Source organism: Thermobia domestica, chromosome 9 (genome assembly GCF_964235325.1).
Source record: "Thermobia domestica chromosome 9, izTheDome1.hap1.1, whole genome shotgun sequence".
In the NCBI taxonomy this organism is placed as follows: domain Eukaryota; kingdom Metazoa; phylum Arthropoda; class Insecta; order Zygentoma; family Lepismatidae; genus Thermobia; species Thermobia domestica.
Window position 1 is genome coordinate 59434261 of NC_137462.1, and position 22935 is coordinate 59457195.

General features: G+C 38.2%; 1 protein-coding gene across 5 annotated transcripts in view; it reads left to right on the top strand.

Moving 5' to 3' along the window:
* LOC145694679 (uncharacterized) overlaps positions 1 to 22935 on the top strand; it is a 368626-nt gene that overhangs the window by 106167 nt on the left and 239524 nt on the right. For all 5 annotated transcript variants that reach the window (XM_081771180.1, XM_081771178.1, XM_081771179.1 and 2 more), the window contains exons 3-4: positions 1517 to 10021; positions 20968 to 21520. In XM_081771180.1, the coding sequence (XP_081627306.1) occupies positions 1517 to 10021; positions 20968 to 21520 (9058 nt within the window). The remainder of the gene's footprint in view (positions 1 to 1516; positions 10022 to 20967; positions 21521 to 22935) is intronic.

The window sequence follows — 22935 nt, forward strand, 5'->3', positions numbered from 1 at the left end:
TCATGGTGGGTCACGGTGGGTGGTGGGTCATGGTGGGTCACATTGGTTCATGGTGGGTGGTGGGTCATGGTGGGTCGTGGATCACAGTAGGTCATGGTGGGTGGTGAGTCAGTGGGTCGTGGGTTACGGTGGGTGGTGGGTCAGTGGGTCAAGTTTTCATTGACCCACGCCAACTCTGCTTGCATATCAATTTTTAGAGAGCCCCAAATAGCCACTCTAAAAATGATTGTGCAACTACTGGAGGTTCTGAAAGATGAATATTCGGATAGTTCTTATACTAGTTCCTCAGCGATATCTTGAGCCCGACTACGATCGGTTCTATAGTGATGGAACTATGGACCTTTAAAGTTATTTTTTTTTTCACGTTTTCGGCATCCTATAACTACGAAATATGCACTTCCGACCACAAGTCCATATGAACTTCTTTCTTATTTCAACGTGAGAAATGTACACCCAAAATATTGTGGCAAATTTTTGTATAAGAACTAGTATAGTACAGGGTCTTCGAGAAGTCCTTCCCTGATTACAGAAATTGATAACTCAGGCTAGAAATAAGATAGAAATATGAAACTGGTGTTGAATTGTTTACAAACTATAAAAGTTTTGGTCACGTCAGTACACTTCCACATGAGCACCCTTGGTAGCACGTAGCACATCTAGGCGATATTCAATTTCCATCCTCCACCGTGTCTGCTGAGGTTCTTGGTCGACCAGACCTCGGAAGGTCAGCAACCGACCCTGTGTTCTTGAACTTCGCATACCAGGCTTTAATGCTCTTGACATCAGGTGGAGTCCTCCCAAATGTTGTCTGGAACTGTCTCTGCACCGTGGTTGGTGATCGTGTCTCATGGTACCACAGGACACACTGTGCCTTCTCCTGGTTGGTTGGCATGGCTTCTTGGGCTTCTTACTTACGTACTACAAACTTAAAAAAAAAATGAGACTTGGTAAAACAGAACAAACCTAACACAGACAAAAACTTTTATAGTTTGTAAACAATTCAACACCAGTTTCATATTTCTATCTTATTTCTAGCCTGAGTTATCAATTTCTGTAATCAGGGAAGGACTTTTCGGACACCCTGTATGTGAGGGCAAATTAGTATGTCTTGTTATGTGTTTTTATGTGTTGAATACACTTTAAAAATCCAGGGAAGATAACTGCCTTCCAATACGGTTGGCCATGTGTACACTACTGTTAAAATAATACAAACAATAATAATTGCAATCTCTTACTTGATATTGTATTTTTCTTACATATCCTTTACAGGTGTATCTTATATGACTACATAATTTGATTAAACTTGTATCATACATTGGAGATTTTATGTAGATAATTTGTATTTCCATGTATATTTCTTCTAACTAACCAATTACTTAATTAATTATGGCCGTTTGTATACTTGTCTTCCTACCGTTCAGTAGAAAAAAATAACCTTTGTACATATGAGTGTTTTCTATATTAGTGACAAAAAAACATAGCTCTAATATTTATTTTTCTCTTTCTTTCTTTCCAGTGGGCGGCTACTGATGATTTCGGCCGAAAGAAAGAAATTCGAGCCAGAATGTACCGGCTTCGAGAACAAAGACTGAGAGAATTTTACACGACCGGAGAGGTCGCTTCGGACATCAGTTTGAACAGTCCAGAACCAAAACGAAAAGTCCGCCAACAAGAAAATGAATACGTAGTCGCGCAAACAACTTATCAGGAAGGTACGTGTTGCCCCAGCGTTGAAGCTCAATTCGAAACTACCGTTATTGAACGATCAAGCAGTGCCTCACGAGACGCGATTCAAGAGCAGAGAATGAAGAAAAGAAGCGAGCGATACCACCAAGTAATTGAAAACCAGAAGAATGAACGAAGAACCTCTGAGCAGGTTGAACATATTATGGAATCCAGTGATAGCGTTAATAAAAATAACGGATATAATCTTCATTCACAATCTCTGGCTGACGAAGGATTCATGACGATGAAATCAAAAGAAATTCGTGACTCAGAATCACCTACAAGAGATTTCCACGAAGGAACTGGTAAACAATCTAATGAACAATGGTATGAAGAGAAAACTGTTCAGTACAGTGGCAATACAGGTTCTTTAGGAGATGGAGAAGTTGTTGTTGAAGTTACTACAAGAAGAGGAACCGGTGACAGTGATGACGTTTCTGAAGGCGTGACAGTGACAAGATACCACACTGAACAGAAATCAATGATACCCAGAATGATAACAACAGCTAAGCAAACTGTAAACAGTAGTTCATCGTCGTCGGCAATCGGTGGCGTTAGTAGCTCCACTACTAGTAGTAGCACAAGTAAAGTTGTCTCTTCTAGCACAACAAGTGACAGTCATTTAAGAAACGATTATGATGCTAGAGACGGTGGTGTTGTCATTCAAGAAATATCCTCTGTAAGAAACATAGCCAGTGGCGACAATTCTAATCAAGAAAATTCAACTAATCAGGAATCTCGAAGCACTATTGTTACTACAGAGGAAAATACAGCTTCCAGAAATACCGAGAGTAGCAAGGTCTCTCATGAGAGCAAATCCCACACTGATGAAATTGAAAGAAAGATGGAAGTATCAATCATGAAGGAACTACAAAAGCTTGACTCTTACTTGGCTGAAACCGGGGGATCCACACCTGTCAGCCCATGTGCTAACTTTGACACTACTCGCGACAGCAATTGGACAATTGTCTCTTCAGCTAAACAAAACGATACTACGCAAGGCAGTGAAGAGTTTGTTTTCAGATCAGGTGGAACATCAAACGCAAACACTAATTACGAAACTACAACTATTGTTAAAGATTTCGATCAGGAGCCAGGAGTAACTACGTCTGGTGTAACAACATCCTATGTTATGACAAGACACGGTAAAGTTGAAATGAAAGACGGGCAGGAACCAGAAATAACTGATGTAATTAACGCGAGCGAATCAACAACCAAGTGGGAAGGTAAAGGAGATATCATTGAAATAACTTACCAACAAAATAGAATAAGTACGGACTTAAGTCCGACTCACGAAGCCTTTGCACGATCTCTGAGAGCCAGTACTCAATACGACTCTTCTACAAGATCATCTTCTAAAACATCTTTGGAAGATTCCAGAAGATACTCTCGAGCAAGTCCAGATCGTCCTCGTTCACGAGACTCTATTCTAACTGCAGATACTTATTGCAAGGAGGGCACGTCGACAACTAGATCTATAAAGTCGGTTTCAAGTACAACAACCAGAGCAACTGATAGATCTTATAGTGAAAGGCGTAGCATTGAAAGAGAAACTCGTTCTTCTCCTACCAGAATATCTCGAACAAGTCCAGAGAAGACAGTCCGTGAAAGAAGTTCTCCTGTGAGGTCGAATCGTTCAAGTCCAGAGAAGACAGGAGTCCGTGACAAAAGTTCTCCTGTGAGGTCGAATCGTTCAAGTCCAGAGAAGACCAATTTGCGAGATAGAGTATCACCAACCAAGTCTCCAGAAAGAAAAATCCAAGAAGTAACTACCGTAAGAACTTCAAGTACGAAAAGGAAACTTTCATCAACAGCTAGCAGAAGTAGTCCCAAGAGATCTGCAACTCCTCTCGCATCTCCAAGAGCAAGTCCTGACAGATCGAGTGACAGAGGTTCACCTACACGGCCTGTTTCAAGGGAAATGAATGGTCACGTCTCTCCGGATAGACTGAGTCCTCAACGTGATGGTGTTCATAGCTCTCCCAGTAGCAGGTCACCGTCAACAAGTCCAAATAGAAAACCTAGTGATGTGGAAGTAACACCGCGAGACAGAACGTCCCGAAAAGAAACCAGTCCTTCGCCCGAAAGGCGAGGAAGTTCACCTACAAAATCCAGTCCTGAGAGAAAATATCTGAACGAATACCCAGCGAGAACAAGTCCTACAAGGACATCCCCAGAGAGAAAACCTTACAACACTGATACAACTACTAACCGTAAATATCTTAATGAGTATCCAGCTAGAAGAAGTCCCACTAAAGAATCTCCAACAAGACAACCAAACAAACCTCAAAATAAAGAAGTTCCACGGAAGCAGAGTACAGAGAAGAAACCACTAACCGAATATCCATCACAAAGGTCTGAGGACATAACAAATGAGCGAAAACCATCAGACAGTACAATTCCTAATTATCAGAAACCCACGAAATCAACAACAGAAAGAAAATTATCTACTGACCGGCTGAATAGGACAAGCCCAGCAAGACCAGTAGGAAGAGAATCGCCGTCTAAAACAATGCCTAAATCGCCCGCTAAAACATCTAGCCCAGAAAGAGACCATTCACGACCAATCAATTATGAAAGTCCAAATCAAATCCAATCTGCTCCTTCACAAAGAAAGCGAGACAGAACTCAGTCAGAGTCATCTAGTTCCTCAACCGATGAGGGAACACAGAACGAATCGGTTACTGAAATTAATAACTACTCCGTTTCAGTAACAACAGGTAAAGAAGCAGTAACTAATGAAAATTATGATGTTACTTATAACACCAGTATAGCTTCCTACAATGCTGATATTATCACCAAAATGAGAGAAGATAAACTATCAAACAATTTTATTTCTATGGATGAACATGAGATCAAGACTGAATCCGATACTCACTTAAAATCTTTGACAAAAGAAGAAACAGGCATTCGTCGTAACACAATAACAATACTTGACGAATACGATGTTTCACAATCAACCGATGCTACTGCAGTTGTGTCTGAGACAATTGATAACAGATTTATTGACACACGAAAAACTTCTGTAGATAATTCACGAAGAGCACCATCAGATATTCCAACCACACAACCGACTTATAATGAAGAGAATATAAGACCTGCCGATCGTCGCGGAGATATTCCAGTATCAGATGACGAATTATATCCAGATACACGAGAAGGTATTAATGATAAACGGCCACAGCCGGAGGATGAAATACTTTTCCAACCAAGAGAAACTACACCAAAAGAATTGTCAAAGAGTCCTCAGCGAACTACAATAGACAGACAGGTGACTGATACAGTGTCACTAGAAACATCTAACTATAATAAAGACGTTATTCGTAAAGCAACTGAAACTACATTTGTTTCTAACAGAAGTAAGCAAGATGATGAATCGACTCGCAAAATTTCTACATCAAAGACTACAAAGAATGAAGTATCTACTACAGAAGTTTCATCCCGGTCACCATCCGTAAGTCCGGAGCGACCTAGAAAACAATCTTCTCCTAACACTGAGAAACCGTCGCTCAGAACACCGAGTCCAACAAAAGAAACAGTTTCACCGACAAGCAAAGATACATTTGTCAGAAAACAATCAGGTTCACTTCCACGAGAACCTAAAAGAAGTTCAGTTAGTTCTCCAGCAACTAGTCCTGATAGACACACTCCGAAACATACACCATCTCCAACTCGCACTGACAAAGCAAAATCTAGTCCAGACAGGAGCGATAAATTACCAGATAGCGCAACAAAATCGAAATCTCCGAGTCCGCTTCGTAGATCTACACCTGTGGGAAAACCACATTCTTCAAGTAGGTCTCCATCTTCAAGCCCTGAAAGGCCACGAAAAAGTCCGACCGGTCTTCAACCTACCATTGGAAAATCTAAATCACCTGAAAGAGATTCTGCGAAACCATCAAGGCCAAAAGAATATTCTAAATCTCCTTCATCGAGTCCAGAAAGAACAATTAAACCTGTTACTCAATATGGAAAACCGAAAGATACCCGAAGTCCTGACAGGACAACGAAATCAACTCCTCGGGGTCCTTCCTCAAGCCCTGAAAGACCACAAAGCAAACATATTTTGCCTTCTAAAGATAAACCTTCTTCAAGGTCGCCATCATCGAGTCCAGAGAGGCCACGAAAGACAGTTACTGGGAAAGAAAAGCCAAAAGAATTAAAACATTCTCCAAAAACGCTGTCGACAAGCCCAGACAGATCTGTGAAAGTTTCACCTATCCAGAAGAGACCACAAGATACGGAAAAACTGCAAAAACCAAAAGATTCAGGAATATCTAGATCACCATCTTCTAGCCCCGAGAGACCAAGAAAACTCCCAACAAAGAGACCGCAAGAAGATACATCATCTAGATCACCATCCACAAGTCCAGATAGAAAACCCAAACATACAACTGAATATTCAAAACCAAGAGACGTAAAGAAACCATTAGATACTTCCAGATCTCCATCTTCCAGTCCAGATAGAAGCAAAGTATCCCCATTAAGAACCTCTAGTACATCTGGAAGTAAACTTAAACCTACTACGAAGAAAGAAACCCCGCAAAAGCGACCTTCAACGGATTCACAAAGCCCAAGAAGAACCGTTGTAGATAAAGCAGTAAAAGAGCCCGAAATGGTTCCTTCGGAACATACTGATGAAGAGATGGATGGTTCTTTGTCACCTTCAAGCCCTGAAACTGTCAGAAAACTCGAAACCAGAAATGCTATTGATAATGAAATGATCTGTAGTCTCGAGGAAAATGTCGATATAAGATCTGATGAGCGCAGGACCAGTGCTGTTTATGTACATGAATTCGATAGACCAGAGCAACCTTCTACTGATGATGAACCTGACAATAAGCCTGTATCGTTATCTTCAATCACCAGCATGAATTTGAAGAACAAACAATCAATAATTGATCAAGTGACTACTGTTCGAGAACTAGTAGACAAGAAACATTCTACTACAATATCTGTGACATTGGATGCAACAACTGACGAAGAACATGACATTACAACAAGATCAAAGCGACCTGATGAGGAGAAAACTAAACCGGTATCTGTAGTAACGGACTCTAAACCTAAAGAATCTAAACCTAAAACGACAGTAACAACATCACGTGTGAGTTTGGCGAGAAGCAAATTTGAGAAGAATCAACAAAAATCTGTTGAGAAAGCTCCTACTAAAAGGACAACCATCCCAGTTCCCAAAAATCAATCGCCAGGATATACAAGACCTACTACTGGAAGGAAGGATACGGAACCCACTTCTCGACCTCGGACAGTCTCTCCAACAAAGACTACTCGTAAGCCTGAAACACCTAAGACTACAACACAAAGAACTCCATCGCAATCTAGTATTGGGCGTCCTAAATCAATGGACAAAACCACACCTAAATCACGCGAGCAAACTCCACAGAGAATACCCCAGAGGAAGACTCCTACTGAAAACAGGCCGACCACGAAACAACCAGAAGATAAACCTGTGAGAACTGTTGATAACGTTACTAGAACAGATAGTCGTAAAGCATTGAAGAAGGGTACGGAGGTGAAAACTACTGTTACGAAAACGGTACGGCAATCTTCAAAACCTGAACTCAAATCACCATCTGTGAGAGGTACTATTACTCAAACAACAAAAACAACTACCACCACGAGATTATCAAAACAACCAACTACAACAACCACCACCACTACAAGAAAACTAACAAAAGGAGTAGTGGAACAACCAGAAAAGAAGGAACCACGTAGAAAGCCAACAACAGAAGACAACAAGAAGATATCAAAAACTGAAATTACTGTGACTACAGTCATTAACAAAGAAGTAAATGGAAGACTACCAGATTCTGAGAGAGATGAAAGCGAATCTAGCAGTGATGAAAGTACTGATAGTCCACGATATTATATCGAACCAGATAATAGAGACTTTGAAGGAGTTAAAATTGAGGAAATTCTAAGCAGCGAAGAAAAAGATGGTTACAGAAGTACATCTGATATTGAAACAGGTGTTTACATCGAAAGATATGACACTGAAAGTTCCATAGAGCGCTTAGGAAAATCTAGAGAATCATCACCTGAAGGTTCTCTTCGTAAAATACACAAACCTATTATTCGCGAAACTTTCGAGAACGATGTAATAACCTATAGAGCAGATGAACTAATTGAGAATGTTGATATATCTAAACACACTACAGCAACAACAGAGAAAACTGAAGGTTTCATTGAATTAAAGGAATCTTATGAACCCAAACAACCTGAACCTCGTGAAGACCGTGATACAGGAAGAAGATTTTCCACTGAAATATATGTCCAGCCCATGCATACACCAAGTAATAGACCTGATACTGTTGATAAACCAAATGATGATTCCGAAGAGGTAGAACCTTCATCTCTAACAGTTGCAGATCGTGTGTCGCGCTTTACAAGAATACCATTCGAGAAAGCCTCGCAACCAGCTCCGAAGCCGAAGACAGAGCCTGAAGCAAGTCCTAACTTAGACAGTCCAAGTGCAGTGAGGAAAGCAAGGAGCATGTTTGAGACTTTAGCCAAATCCCCATCCTCAAGTCCAAAGCAAATAGACATCTTAAGTAGACCATCGATATTCCATGCTAGAAGAGGTCTAAGTCCAAATCGACCGCAGCCAGCAGCTGAGATACCAGCATATGACAAACCTGAGGATACGTCACCATATGATTCTACTGAATATCCTAAATACAATCCAAGAGGATACGACAATGAACCTATTGAGACCATGCCTCAAGTTAGTTATGGTAGGGACCAGTCTGTCTCGCCTAGACCAGATGATGAGTACCCTCGAGAATCTCCTCAGGATGAGTATTCAAGAAGAGTTTCAGAGACTGAAATAATATTAACAAGGGTAACGAAAAATATAGAAAATGATTTCAATCGATATGAAACATATCAACGTAAGCCGTCCTATGGATCTCCAAGATCAACTTCTCCTATTAAACAAACAGAGCCAGCTGAAGATTCACCCAGAGCAACTTCTCCATCAAGAATTCCTACGAACGTTGATAATAAATACGGTTCTCTTCCAAGGAAACGATCGCAAGAATCGCCTAGATCTGTATCTCCTACACGAACTTTTCCTAAAACATCTGAATCGGTTCCCACTAGAAAGCCATCCCAGGAATCGCCTAGAACTGTATCTCCTACACGAACTCTTCCTAAAACATCAGAATCAGTTCCTACTAGGAAGCAGTCTCAGGAGTCACCTAGAACTGTATCTCCTACACGAACTCTTCCTAAAACATCAGAATCAGTTCCTACTAGGAAGCAGTCTCAGGAGTCACCTAGAACTGTATCTCCTACACGAACTCTTCCTAAGACATCAGAATCGGTTCCCACTAGAAAGCCATCCCAGGAATCGCCTAGAACTGTATCTCCTACACGAACAACAACAGAATCAGTGCCTACTAGGAAACCATCCCAAGAATCGCCTAGAACTATTTCTCCTTCACGAACAACAGAATCAGTGCCTACTAGGAAGCAATCACAGGATTCGCCTAGAACAGTATCTCCTACACGAATAACAAAAACTATACCTAAAAAAACAGAGTTAGTAACTAGTAGGAAACCATCAGAAGAACAACCACGAGAAACTTCTCCAAGTAGGTCAACTCCAAGGAAGTCCTCCTTCAGCCCTGAAAGATCGTATACTCCAAAAGAACCAAAAGACGTGACCCGTAAACCTTCTACTCCTCAAGAACCTACAAATAAGCTAAGCCCACATACTCCAAGCGGCAGAGACATCACTAGAAAAACTTCTTCTTCTATTCAAAGAATAATCCAATCTTCACCGTTCGGTAAAGCGCCTGCAGAAAAGGAGCCGGTTGTCAAAAAATACGGAACGTTGCCGCGAAAACAAACACAGAAAGAACAACCATCTCCCGTAAGAAAACCTGTCGATGATAACGACGTGCCAGCAGCTGTCAATGAAAGACCTGATGATAGATCTCCGGCTTATGAACCTCAAGATAAAGCTCAGCCTAGAGATGACGATAACCGAGTTCCCAGAAAGTTGTCTGAACCACGAGATACCGTGAGAGAAGGAAGTCCCGTGAAGGAAGATAAACGTCCTCAACAAGAAGAACCGAAAGAAGCAATTAGGAGGCGTTCAAGTGATCGCTCCATTACTGCAATCAAACAAACTGGCAGTAGAGTGGAGGCACTCGTAAATAAAGTGGAACGTCGTTCCTCCGAAAGATCAATTACTACCAAAACCATGGAAGAATCCAGCAGAACGTCGATCTGCATAGAAGAAATTACAGACGTTGTAGTACTAGAGCGTATGGTAAGTACAAGATTTATTATTATTATTATTATTATCAATAGTAACATAAATTATTTTAATTCATCAGGCAGGATGAAATTCCAAATAAGCAAATTCTGTTAGTTGAATGTCACTCCACTTGTGTTATCTATATTAATATATTATGTTTGAGATAAGATTAGTATAATCTCATCAAATTATTGATAACATGCAATATATATACATAACACATAAAATATGTTTTAAAAAGTTAATTGGATGTGAACTTCAAATTAACTGCATATTTTACAAGTAATATGTGCTCCTGTTAGAAATATGTGTTCCCATTGTTGGGAGAAGATAAACATCATTAAATACACGCAATACTGTTAGTTGCAAGCACACACACACACACATACACACACACACACACACATATATATATATATATATATATATATATATATATATATATATATATATATATATATATATATAGGGTGTCCCAGGAGTAAGGGGCAATACTTCGGAAAATGGTAGTATGTGCGATTCTAAGCAAAAAGTTCATATGAGCATGGGTCCTAATCTCAACGGTTTGAGAGCTACAGGTTGTGAACTACTTTTGACTTAAGTTTCTCATTGCTTACTCTGTAATTATTCTACAGAGACGAGACATAGCAGATTCGAAAGATGATGGAATGGAATTTCCAACGGTATGCAACATGTGTCAGTGGTGTCTTTGGAAAGGAAGCTATTGACTGATATTTGGGAAAGTTAAGGGTATTTAATGAATTTGGATGGCAACACTGATTCCGAAATATCCCCCAATAACTTCCTTTCCAAAAACACCACTGTCATATGTTGCATACCATTGGAAGGGCCATTCCATCACCTTTCGAATCCGTTATCTCTCACCTCTGTAGAATAATTACAGAATAAGCAATGAGTAACATAAGTCAAAAGTGGTTCACAACCTGTAGCTATCAAAGCGTTGAGATTAAGACCCATGTTCATACGATTTTTTTTGCTTAGAATCACTCATACTACCGTTTCCCAAAATATAGTCTCTTACTCCTGGGACACCATATAGATCCTATATATATAATGAATAAACTATGGTAAACAGTAAAAGGATCACGCTGTGATAGTTTTAATTTAGTACTGCAGATATCAGCCGTTGGAGAATATTTGCTGCCATCTAACGGGGAAATGTGTAACTTCTCCTATCTTTATTTCAATAGTAGGAAATAGGATATGGATAACTACCGTTAAAGTAATCGTTATCCGTTAACATATTACCAGGTTTTCTCCATTAACGAACTATGTATAGTTACCGTAAAAGAAACGGCCGAACCTATCTCTATTACAAAACAAAAGCAAAATTTAAAGTTCAAGAGTTATCGAGTGGTATAACGGGAGGACATAAGTCACCGTTAATCGTTAACATGTTAACGGATTGACTTCACTAACGAAATCGGTCAAAAAATAATCGCTTTAGTTATCTATTGCACAAAAATAAACAGAATTCAAAAATTCAGTTACATGTATTGGATGTGGGCTATAGATAGCCACTATCAAAGTAGCCGTTATCTGTTAAGTTGTTAATGGACTGAGTCCATTTAAAAAACTCAGTCAAGGTAATTGCTCTATCTATCTATTGCAAAAAATAGAATTCAAAAATTCACTTGCAATAATGGAATATGAGCTATAGGTAGCAACCGTTAATCCGTTATCCGTTAATATGTTAACGGATTTACCCTATTAACAAATTTGGTCGAGATAATTGTTCTATTTATGTATGACAAAAAAAAACAGAATTCAAAAATTTGTTTAAAATAATGGGGGTGTAGGGTGTAAATAGCCACCAATACTCGTTAACGGATGGGAGATCTGGGTTCGATTCCCGGCGGGAGCTCATGTGGTTCGGATTCCACGTTAATCAGTAAGTCCACGTCTCATATAGCCTCGCTGCTGAACGAGACGTTAAACTCAATATCACTTCACTTTACCCGTTAACGGATTCATTCCATTAACGAACTCGGCCCAGCTAATTGCTCTAGCTATCTGTTACAAAAAAATATTTAAAAAATTAAAAATTGCTTACATGTATGGAATATGGGCTATAGATAGTCACCGTTAAAGTCTCCATTATCCGTTAATATGTTAACGGTTTTACTCCATTAACGAACTCGGCCGAAATAGAATAATTGCTCGAGCTATCTACAGCAGAAGATTTTTTTTTAAAAAGATCGTATCCATTCAAAAGTTATCGTACGGAGTAACGAATGGTTGGACTTACTGACAGATGTAGTAATACAATCTTATAAATCTCACTGCGTGATTGTAATAAATAAATAATCGTTTAACTAGAATAAAAGATTATCAATTCTTATTGGCAACAAATAACGTAATTTTTAGCGGCATACACATATGTTTCGTGGATCAAAAAATCCAATATATTTCAGAAAAATTTCTTGTAGGCCTTATATCTGGGGAACTGCATATAGTGTAGCCGAACCCAAACTATCACTTAACTCAGTATGTTGTGATTATTCCGTAGAAAATACGAACACTCGATTTAGGGGCCATTCAAAAATTTTGGCCTCTGATCCAAGATCCAATATATTTTAATCAAAAATTTTCTCGTGGGCCTTATATCTGGAAAACTGCATATTGTGTAGCCAAACCCAAACTATCACTTAGCTCAGTATGATGTGATTATTCCGTAGAAAATACGAAAACTCAATTTAGGGGCCGTTCAAAAATGTTGTGGCCCCTGATCCAAAAACTAGTTATTCTCCAAGATCACAATCTTTTGATCTATTTTTAGTTTTCCTAAAATTCTTGTTCTCCATTCTGTTTAAAATATTCATGAGAATTTTGTCAAGTTGGTAATTTTTCTGTCATTTTGCTCAGCGCTATGCTATACACATCTTATTTTTCGACAATATCGTAGTTAAATAATGATTAAAATTTAAGAGCTAATGATAATTTTGTTATACACTTCATTAACCACACTATGTAGTGTCTCTGTTGTCTTGTTTATTGTTATAATGAAAGGCTTGTTGAAGGTATACTTTAGTACCAATTTCCTCTCAATAGGTGGCGTGGATGTCGTACAGTATCAATTTTGAGATTTACGAAAACGGTCACTGTTTAGCAAAAGAGGTCCAGCCATTTTTTCTTTTAAAAAAGTAACAATTTCGGTGATTAATGTTCATACTAGGTTAGTTTAGACTAGGGTTTGTTAAGTTGTGTTAGGTCTAAGCATGGTTTGAATTAACGGGGGCTTGGGGGTATTTCCCTCTCTAGTCACAAGTTATCCCCGGCTCGTGACAAGTCTTCTCCATCTTCCTTCAATGGGGGGATATATATTTTTTTTCTTGTATAAATATGTAAAGACAATTTCTAAGATTGGAATTTAATTACTGCAAACATACACTCTTGAAATAGCTCTATACCATGTTCCACATAGAAAGGAGACTTCTGACGTTTCATCATTACACCGGAGTACACTATTCATGTGAATGTGGTGAGGATTTTTTTTTTTTTTTTGGTCACTTCCATACTTCCATTAATTAGCACAGTACAGTCATATTGTTATTATTACTGAATTAGTATAGGCCCTATGTTAGCAATTATTATTTTTTGAACTGTAATATAATAATACCGTATATTTGTAGGATATCTTATTCCGTTTTTCTTTATATATATATATTATAACACACAATATTCATTTATTTATTTACCAGTAATTAATATATGTTCACACATACCTTATATTAAGGTATATTACAATTATTAGCCTACATTAGCCTACAAAATATTAGCCAATATTTTTGTCAAATACTTTATCTTTTACGTACGGATCACTTTTCCTAAGCAGAAACTGAACAGCTTGCCGAAAGATGGCAGGAAAGTTGCGTAGAAGCGAACGAATCATCCTGCCATCTGACGGGAAGACACTGAACTGCTTACTTTGATAGTGAGCACTCCGATCTGAACTAATAAAAAAAGAACTTTTCAAAGCGTCGCGATTAAAAGAAGCAGATTCGCTTCTATTCCTTAATTAGCCCCGTAGTCAGGGGAGGAGTTTAGAGCGGGCAGTTAGTTATTTTTTGCGCAGAGATAATTTTTAAATTGATTCAAAAACAACTATGAAATTCTTGCAATTTCATTCATGAAATTCAATTTAATGCATTTTTACTAATTTCTGTGTAAATTATATATTTTTTACTAAAAGTACAAAACATCTTCTATTGCCCTTTTTTCATTTGAAGAATCTTAAACACAAGTACGTTACTATCAGTGCTGTAGTCCTAAATTTTTTACAGGTATATGCTGTTTCGTGTACGTCTATGATTGGCATAAAATACATATATTACAATAGAGAAGGCTTTTCTTACATAAAAATTAACAACGTAAAATGCATATATTAATAATTCCATTAAAATGTAAAAGCTACGATGCTGTACTATCATCATCATAAGTTCTGCCATTATTGGCAAGTCACTTGTCGCAACTGAGAACCTTCCATGCTCCACGGTCTTCGCTAGCCTCTTAATATTCACGATATTTTTGTTTTTGATATCATCCATTAATCGTAGTCTCCTTCGCATCCTCCCTCTTTTTCCTGCCACCATACCTGCTAGCACGTCCCTCATGATACAGTTCCTTCTTAGCCAATGTCCCAACCAGTCTCTCTTTCTCTTCTTAATAATATAATATCTAAAATTATTCTTTTCTTCCGTAAAATTTCTAACACCCTCTCATTTGTTTTCCGCACGACCCAGCTAATTCTCTGCATTCTTCCCAACACCTACATTTCGAAAGCTTCCAGTTGTTTTTCATCATTTTTATGTCATGTCCGTGTTTGTGACCCATGAAGTACAATACTCCACATGAAGCATTTTATGAGTCTTTTTCTCAACTCTTTATTCAAGGTCGCACAAAATAAATTTTTCTTCCTCTTAAAGGCTTCTTTCGCCATTCCTATCCTTGCCTTTGTCAAAAGCCTTTTCTAGATCAATAAATCGTCCCGTTCCGACTATGGAAAATATTTTGTCTCGAAAATATGTAATCTCGTTTTGAGTTGTTGAGTTGATTTCAGTTTAGCATCCCTTTCATCAGCGAGGCTATATGAGACGTGGACCTACTGATTAACGTGAATCCGAACCACATGAGCTCCCACCGGGAATCGAACTCGGGTCTCCCGGCGGGCGCGTAAGCTAACCGCTTAACCACGAAGAAGCTCCGTAATCTCGTTTTGTAAATGTATTTATAGGACTTTTACAAGTAACTCTTCTTTGATAGAATTTTCCATTTAGTAATAGGAAATTCAAATGCTATATAAAAATAGTAGTGGTGGCCGCGGTGGCACAGTGGTAGAGCGTTCACCTCTGGTGCTTGGGGTCCCGGGTTCGATCCCAGCCCCCGCCAAGTGAACTTTGTGGTGGACAAACACCGTAAGCGTGGGTTTTCTCGGGGTTCTCCCGTTTCCTCCCACTTTCTTCATTTCACCATTTCATTCATCACTCATCATCACCGTCTCCTTTAGCCTATCCGGCATAACTGTGGGACGTAAAATTCAAAGATTTCATTTCATTTCATTTCAAAAATAGTAGTGGAATAATTACCATTAATTAAAAAGAAAAGAAAGAAAGCAAGGTATTCGTACATATCACTCAGGGTTCTTATATTACCCAATGAATATAGAGGTCGTTGACAATACTAAACTACTAGTAAGTAGGTACACACCCAGAAATTTTTGTTGGAGAGGTCCAAGCTTCGTGGTTGTCCAATACTACGTCCATATTGTGTTGAACGGGTATTATTCTGTAGCCGATAAATAATTGTCCAAGCTACTACGTACGTCCAAGCTACTACGTCTATATTGTATTGAACGGGTATTATTCTGTAGCCGATAAATAATTGTCCAAGCTACTACGTACGTCCAAGCTACTACGTCTATATTGTATTGAACGGGTATTATTCTGTAGCCGATAAATAATTGTCCAAGCTACTACGTACGTCCAAGCTACTACGTCTATATTGTATTGAACGGGTATTATTCTGTAGCCGATAAATAATTGTCCAAGCTACTACGTACGTCCAAGCTACTACGTCTATATTGTATTGAACGGGTATTATTCTGTAGCCGATAAATAATTGTCCAAGCTACTACGTACGTCCAAGCTACTACGTCTATATTGTATTGAACGGGTATTATTCTGTAGCCGATAAATAATTGTCCAAGCTACTACGTACGTCCAAGCTACTACGTCTATATTGTATTGAACGGGTATTATTCTGTAGCCGATAAATAATTGTCCAAGCTACTACGTACGTCCAAGCTACTACGTCTATATTGTATTGAACGGGTATTATTCTGTAGCCGATAAATAATTGTCCAAGCTACTACGTACGTCCAAGCTACTACGTCTATATTGTATTGAACGGGTATTATTCTGTAGCCGATAAATAATTGTAACATACTTCCACCTATATTTTCAGGAAAAAAAATTACAGAAGTAGATTGTTTTTATAAGAGTACAAACGAAGTGTTGCTACATCAATCATTGCCCTATTAAACAAGTATAGATTTATGAAGAAAGTGTACAAATGTATATTGAGCTAGAAAGTTTAAAACCGGTCGAGAGTTCAAACCCGGTGTACTCCCCCCCTGGATGCGCCCCTGCTAGTAAGTAATCTTAGAAAGGCCAAATTTTGGGGTTACAGATTTATGAAATGCAAAGATATTGACTAAATATCTGGCTTATTATAGAGATACAATCAATGTAATACAAATAATAACATGCAATTAATTAAATATTAGACCAAGGTGTTACTTCGCGTACTAAAGGCACGTGACCTTGCCACTAGACTAAGAATGAGGGCTCGGGGGCGCGGTGGCTCAATGGTAGAGCGTTCACCTCCGGTGCTTGGGGTCCCTGGTTCGATCCCAGCTCGCGCCGTGTGGACTTTGTGGTGAACAAACACCGTTCTCCCGTTTCCTCCTACTTTCTTCATTCCATTATTTCGCTCATTTCCCATTATTACCGTCTCCTTTAGCCTAACCGGCATAACCGTGGGACGTTAAACTTAAAGATTTCATTTCAAAGATTTTAAGGATGAGGGCTCTCCCTTCCCTTTCCGCGTTTGGAAATCTCTTTTGAGTGTTTATACAGCCTAGAGTTATAGTACTTCTGCAGGCGACTATATAATCCCTTTAAATACTATAATTTCTCAATAGAATGAAAGATGAAATTAAATCATTTGGAAAATGATGTTACGGCTTTGACAGAACGCCGCGTATCTCAGTTTGAGAAGATGTATTCAGATTGTTTTCCTTAATCTCACAGGCGACAAGGCATGTTTAAAACAATATAAAAGTGTTGGCTAGCTTAGTAACAAGCGTGAACATACCACAGAAGCAGACTAATAAAGCACGGATCATAAACACTTTCCAACCGACTTCCGCAAAAGGAATGCTATTTATTGTTTGTCCTCTTCAGCGCAGTGAATAAACGATTTATTTCATTTCGCTGCCTTCACTCCATCTGGAAATTGCTGCAGAACAAATCGTGGTTTGTCATCTCTGTTCGTCATAGATGATGGTTAATACATGCATTTGTAATTAAGTTCGGAAAGGCTTTGTATACCATATAGGGCTTTCAGAACGTTCATTTACACAGCTGTGCATTTCTGATAAAGAGAAAAGGTTTCTACAAATACAGTACGTTTTAATCTTTTAAATTTCCATGTGCAAAAATCATAGCTCTCAATCACTTTGCTTTATATGATTCACATTAGGATCTTCCAAATCGTATTCAGCAAATCAAATGTATAGAAGAACTTTCTCAACAGCAATGTTCACCCAATGAACTAATAAAACTCTGAAAATTACGAATCACTGGCTTCAAAAAGCGTAACTTTATAAAATACGGCCTTTTTTAAATCAAATAAGTTTTTAAAAAATAAATAGCTGAACCTGCGCTCTCTACACAGCGCATCATTCACATAGACTCTGTGAGCATGAATATCCTTGTCATTCCTCACAACATCTGTACATGTCCCTTTATAAAACGTCTTGACAAAAATCGGTAAGGGTATCATAAAGGAGATATTTTTCCAATATTTTTTTTTCAATATCTCACACCGTTTGCAAGATGTGAGCCTACTTCCGGTTGGAGTTTATAATTCATGTATGATCAGTGTTTTCTTTCTTCTTGCATGCAGTATGTAATAAGCAAATACATTATACACACAATGAATTATAATGTCAGTGATATATATATGGTGTTTATTGGGCAGAACACTCCAAACAATAAAGATTCTGGAGAAATGGTTATCCTTCGTTTTTCATTATCATTTGACCATGAAACAAATGCTGGAGAGATATACTAACCCCGTATACAAATGTGTGGTGTTGGAATGTATAACTCGTAGGATATGAAGTATTATTTTTTTTTAATTTCAATACTTTCAGTGTACCACTAAAAATGTAATAAAGAAATAACGGCCATTTTTTAAAAATAAATATTCAATTAGAACTGAACAATCTTCACAAAATTTGCAATCGATCAGTGAAAACGGCATCTTTCTAAAGCTTCTGGTTTCCGAGATATCATTCTCAAAAGAATTGAGCACAAACATGTAAATGTCCACAAACATATAATTTTTTCTTGACCACAAACATATAAACCTAGCATTTTAATATATAGATAATTTAGAATTCGTGGAAGTAGGCAGACTTTTAATCCATATGAATCATTATTTTGGAACTGGAAGCTATACTTTTTTTTTATCGGTTTCAATACATAGGTAAATCCTTCCCGCTGTTTTAGTGTCTAGCCTTTAGTGCACAAGTCCCAGATTCGAATTCGATAAGGGGTGTGTGTGAATTGAACGCATTATGGTGGTTCGGATTCCATCTTAAACTGTAGATCTACGTCTCATACAACCTTGGTGCTAAAAAAAGTGAGGCTTAGTTTCAACGAACAATATATGATTGAAATGTGAAGGTTTTTAAAAATGACATCTTAGATCAATATGGAAAAAAAAAACGTTTTTTGCTATATGCCACTGGATTTGCTGTATGCAATCAAAATTGAAATCAAAAAATATACTTACTAGAACTTACACTTCTGCTACTTCCGGTTCCAATATAAGAGTAAGGACAGAGGCCAGTGGTGCCGATTTCTATATAACTTTGAGGTGGGAGCTACATGGTCAGATATGATTCATAAGAAATCAAGTTCAGAGGCGGCAATTTCTGTATAACTTTGAATGGGAACTACATGGTTAGATATGATCCATAAAACATCAATAAGAATTTTAATACAAATACACAAATTTTGGGGGGACTCGAGCCCCCAGAAATCGTCACCCATGGCTGAGATGGGACCTATCCTAAGGACACTAAGTCTGCTTCATAAAAACAATTTGTTGCTACCTTTTACCGGTTTTGGACTATGATGATCAATATGGAAAATGGAGTGAAATCTTTTAGTTTAACGTTCCACGATTTTGCCTTTTAGACTAAAGGAGACAATGATTGAAACAAGTGAATGATGATGGAAGAATTGGTGGAATGAGAAAGTGGGAGGAAACGGAAGTACCCAGAGAAAACCCACGAGCACTATGCTGTCCACCGCAGACTTACTTGGTCGGGGATCCACGTGTCAGAGCGATCAATATGGAGACTCAGTTGTAGAGCGTTCACCTCCGGTGCTTGGGGTTCCTGGTTCGATTCCAGCTCCGCGTCGTGTGGACTTTGTGGTGGACAAACACCGTGCTCGTGGGTTTTCTCGGGGTTCTCCCGTTTCCTCCCACTTTCTTCATTCCACCATTTTACTCACCTCTCATCATCACCGTCTCCTTTAGCCTAACCGGCATAACCGTGGGACGTAAAACTTAGAGATTTAATTTCATTTTTTCAATCATTTCCCTGTCAAACAAGTATAGTTTTATGGAGAAAATGTTCAAAATGTATGTTGACTTACGAAGTTTTTTCTGGGGGGGGGGAGAGGTCCGGATCCGGTGAACCCCCGTGTGTGCGCCCCTGCCGAAAATGAATTTCTATGTAACAATTAGTGGAACGAGAATGTGGGAGAAAAGGAGAGAACCTCGACATAATAAAACCCATGAACATAATGACGTCATCAGAGTTCCAGGGACAAGATGATAAATCTTTCAGTTTCACGTCCCACGTTTATGCCCGTTAGTCTAAGGAAGATGATGGTTAAAGCAAGTGAATGATGATGGAAATATTGGTGGAATGAGATAGTGGGAGGAAACGCGCGTACCCCGAGAAATTCCACGGATACGATGTTATCCACCACAAATTTACTTAGCCGGAGATCGAACCAGGGATTCCTCGCACCAGGGTTAAGCGCTCTACCACTGAGCCACCGTGCCTTCTCAATTAGCCTGGGGTTGACCCATAATAATAATAATAATAATAATAATAATAATAATAATAATAATAATAATAATAATAATAATAATAATAATAATCATAATAATAATAATAATAATAATAATAATAATAATAATAATAATAATCACATATGATCTTCAATAGCACATATAAAGTAATAGGGGTAAATAGGTTGTTTTCGTTATCCTGATAGGATATGACAGATGTTAATTTATTTGAAAGTAAAACCACCCACTTTTTATCTTCTCGAATTATTGGTGGAGAAGAGAACAAGAAAGAGATATTGCTTAATTACAAGGTTAAGAAATAAAAATAAAAACAGAAAGAGATGGTCTTGAAACTAGGTCGTATATAGGAAATATATTCATACGTTTTATACTGTATGATAAACACGTCCCTTATACGTCACGTTTTTCATGTAGTAGTGATATGCTCATAAAAAGCTATTATATTACACGTAACATTTTCCACGGACAATAAAAATATTGTAAGGTCCAGTGAAGCGTGCTTTAATGTTCTAATTTATTTTTTGTTATTCGTTTTCCAGCTCGAGGCAGCCACTGACTACGATGAAAGACGCAGAATCCGCGCTCAAATCCGATTGGTGCGTCGGGATGGACCTCAACAACCTTCAATAAAGTCGTCGCCAACGTCCACCACCACTCTAACAAGCACAACTGACAGACAACCCCGGCCACAAGAACAACCCATCTCAAAGGTCAAGGACACAACCCCAGTGAGGCAACCGAAGACATCTGTAACAACAAGAGAGTCGGTTGATCTGCACGAAGACGTGACCACAAAATCGAAATATAGCACCACCACTTCCACTACAGTGTCCAGCACTGCTACTGCAAGCAGCACCACCAAATCGTCGTCAACAAGGGTATCGCCTGTAAGATCACCAACAAGATCCCCCACAAGGTCACCAGCAAGGGCATCCCCAACAAGGTCACCAACAAGAAAGGTACAACAACCACCACGTAAAGCATCCGTAGACGAACCCGAAACCGCTGCCGTTCCGCCCGAAACAACAGTGCGCAAATCCTCCAAGACAGAACTTACCATCGAATTGTCAAAACCGAAATCTACAAGTTCTGGTAAGTACAGCTTTTTTTCCCCTAGATATCCTTTAATCACGTATTTTTTAATATAAAAATATCTTTTGAAAGTGACCGTGTTTTTTTGCTACTTATCATCATTCATGTATTTTTATGAAAAATATCTTTTGGAATGTGGCTATGAAGAAGAAGGGAGAACATTAGCTAGGTGGAACGGAAAACGAAAACGAATAAGAAAGATCATTTTTAGAGAAATTGGTTGGGACATCTGCTGAGAATGAACCGTGTTGGTGGACCGTGATAAGATATGGTTAAAGAAAAAAAAAAAAGAGGGAGGGTGTGAAAGTCGCTACAGTTTGTGGACGGTATAAAAAACATACAATTTCTACTTCAAGACGAAGTTAACTGAAAACGATGATGCATGGAAGCTATTCAGTTTGCTTTAAGTTGTTTGCCAATAATGGCACAATGCCTATGATGATCAATGTCTTTATTACCACATTAACTAAAATTCACATTTACGGAATAGGTTTATGTTAAGTATTTAAACCCTACTTTCCTTAGTATGCACATATCAATGAAAGTGTAACTATACGAAACCCATAAGATAATATATTTTTGGCATAAAACTTTGAACCTTTTACCTACTTAAAATGTGCCCCTTAATCAAAGTGACATAATAATAATAATAATAATAATAATAATAATAATAATAATAATAATAATAATAATAATAATAATAATAATAATAATAATAATAATAATAATACAGTTTGAGGTAGCTACTAACCTTGATCAAAACGGTCAGCCGTTCTTCCCGTGAATGTGATCACAATATTTTTTTTAAAAAGGATAAATGTAATTTCAATATGGCGACGATTTATAGAAAATGTTCCCTTCCGTTTTCCCCCTTAAGACGAGAATTTTCAGCAACTCTGGGATGCGTATCCGTTTACTAGTAATGAGGAGTTCGCGTATGGTATAGAGTTTTATTTTCCTAACATGACAGGCTCGTGAGGTACTAAATTTTTCGCATAAATTATGCCCCGCACCCTCCAGACTTCACTCGGTTACGATATACATTTTAATTAAATTGGTCTGATAAAAACCTGTTAGGCCAGGGTCCACTCTGTACTGTATCAAAAATCGATGGACAGAGTCCTAGAAGAAGTTGATCGCCATTCACTTTTATAAAACAGAACGGTTTGTTAATATTTAATGAATGAGGTGTCGAAAGATTTGTAATAACCTCAAAAGTGTTACTGGGTATATGAGTCCCCTAAAATCAATATTAATCCTGCACCTACACCCTAGGGTTAATATGATCCTTACAACTTTGTAAATTTATTCTGTGAATTAATTATACCAGAGTGGGACAACACTTAATGTAAATTCAGATCCTAGTTTCAGCTTCCAAAGACATTGATAACTTCTGCATGTGCTAAACGTTTTTA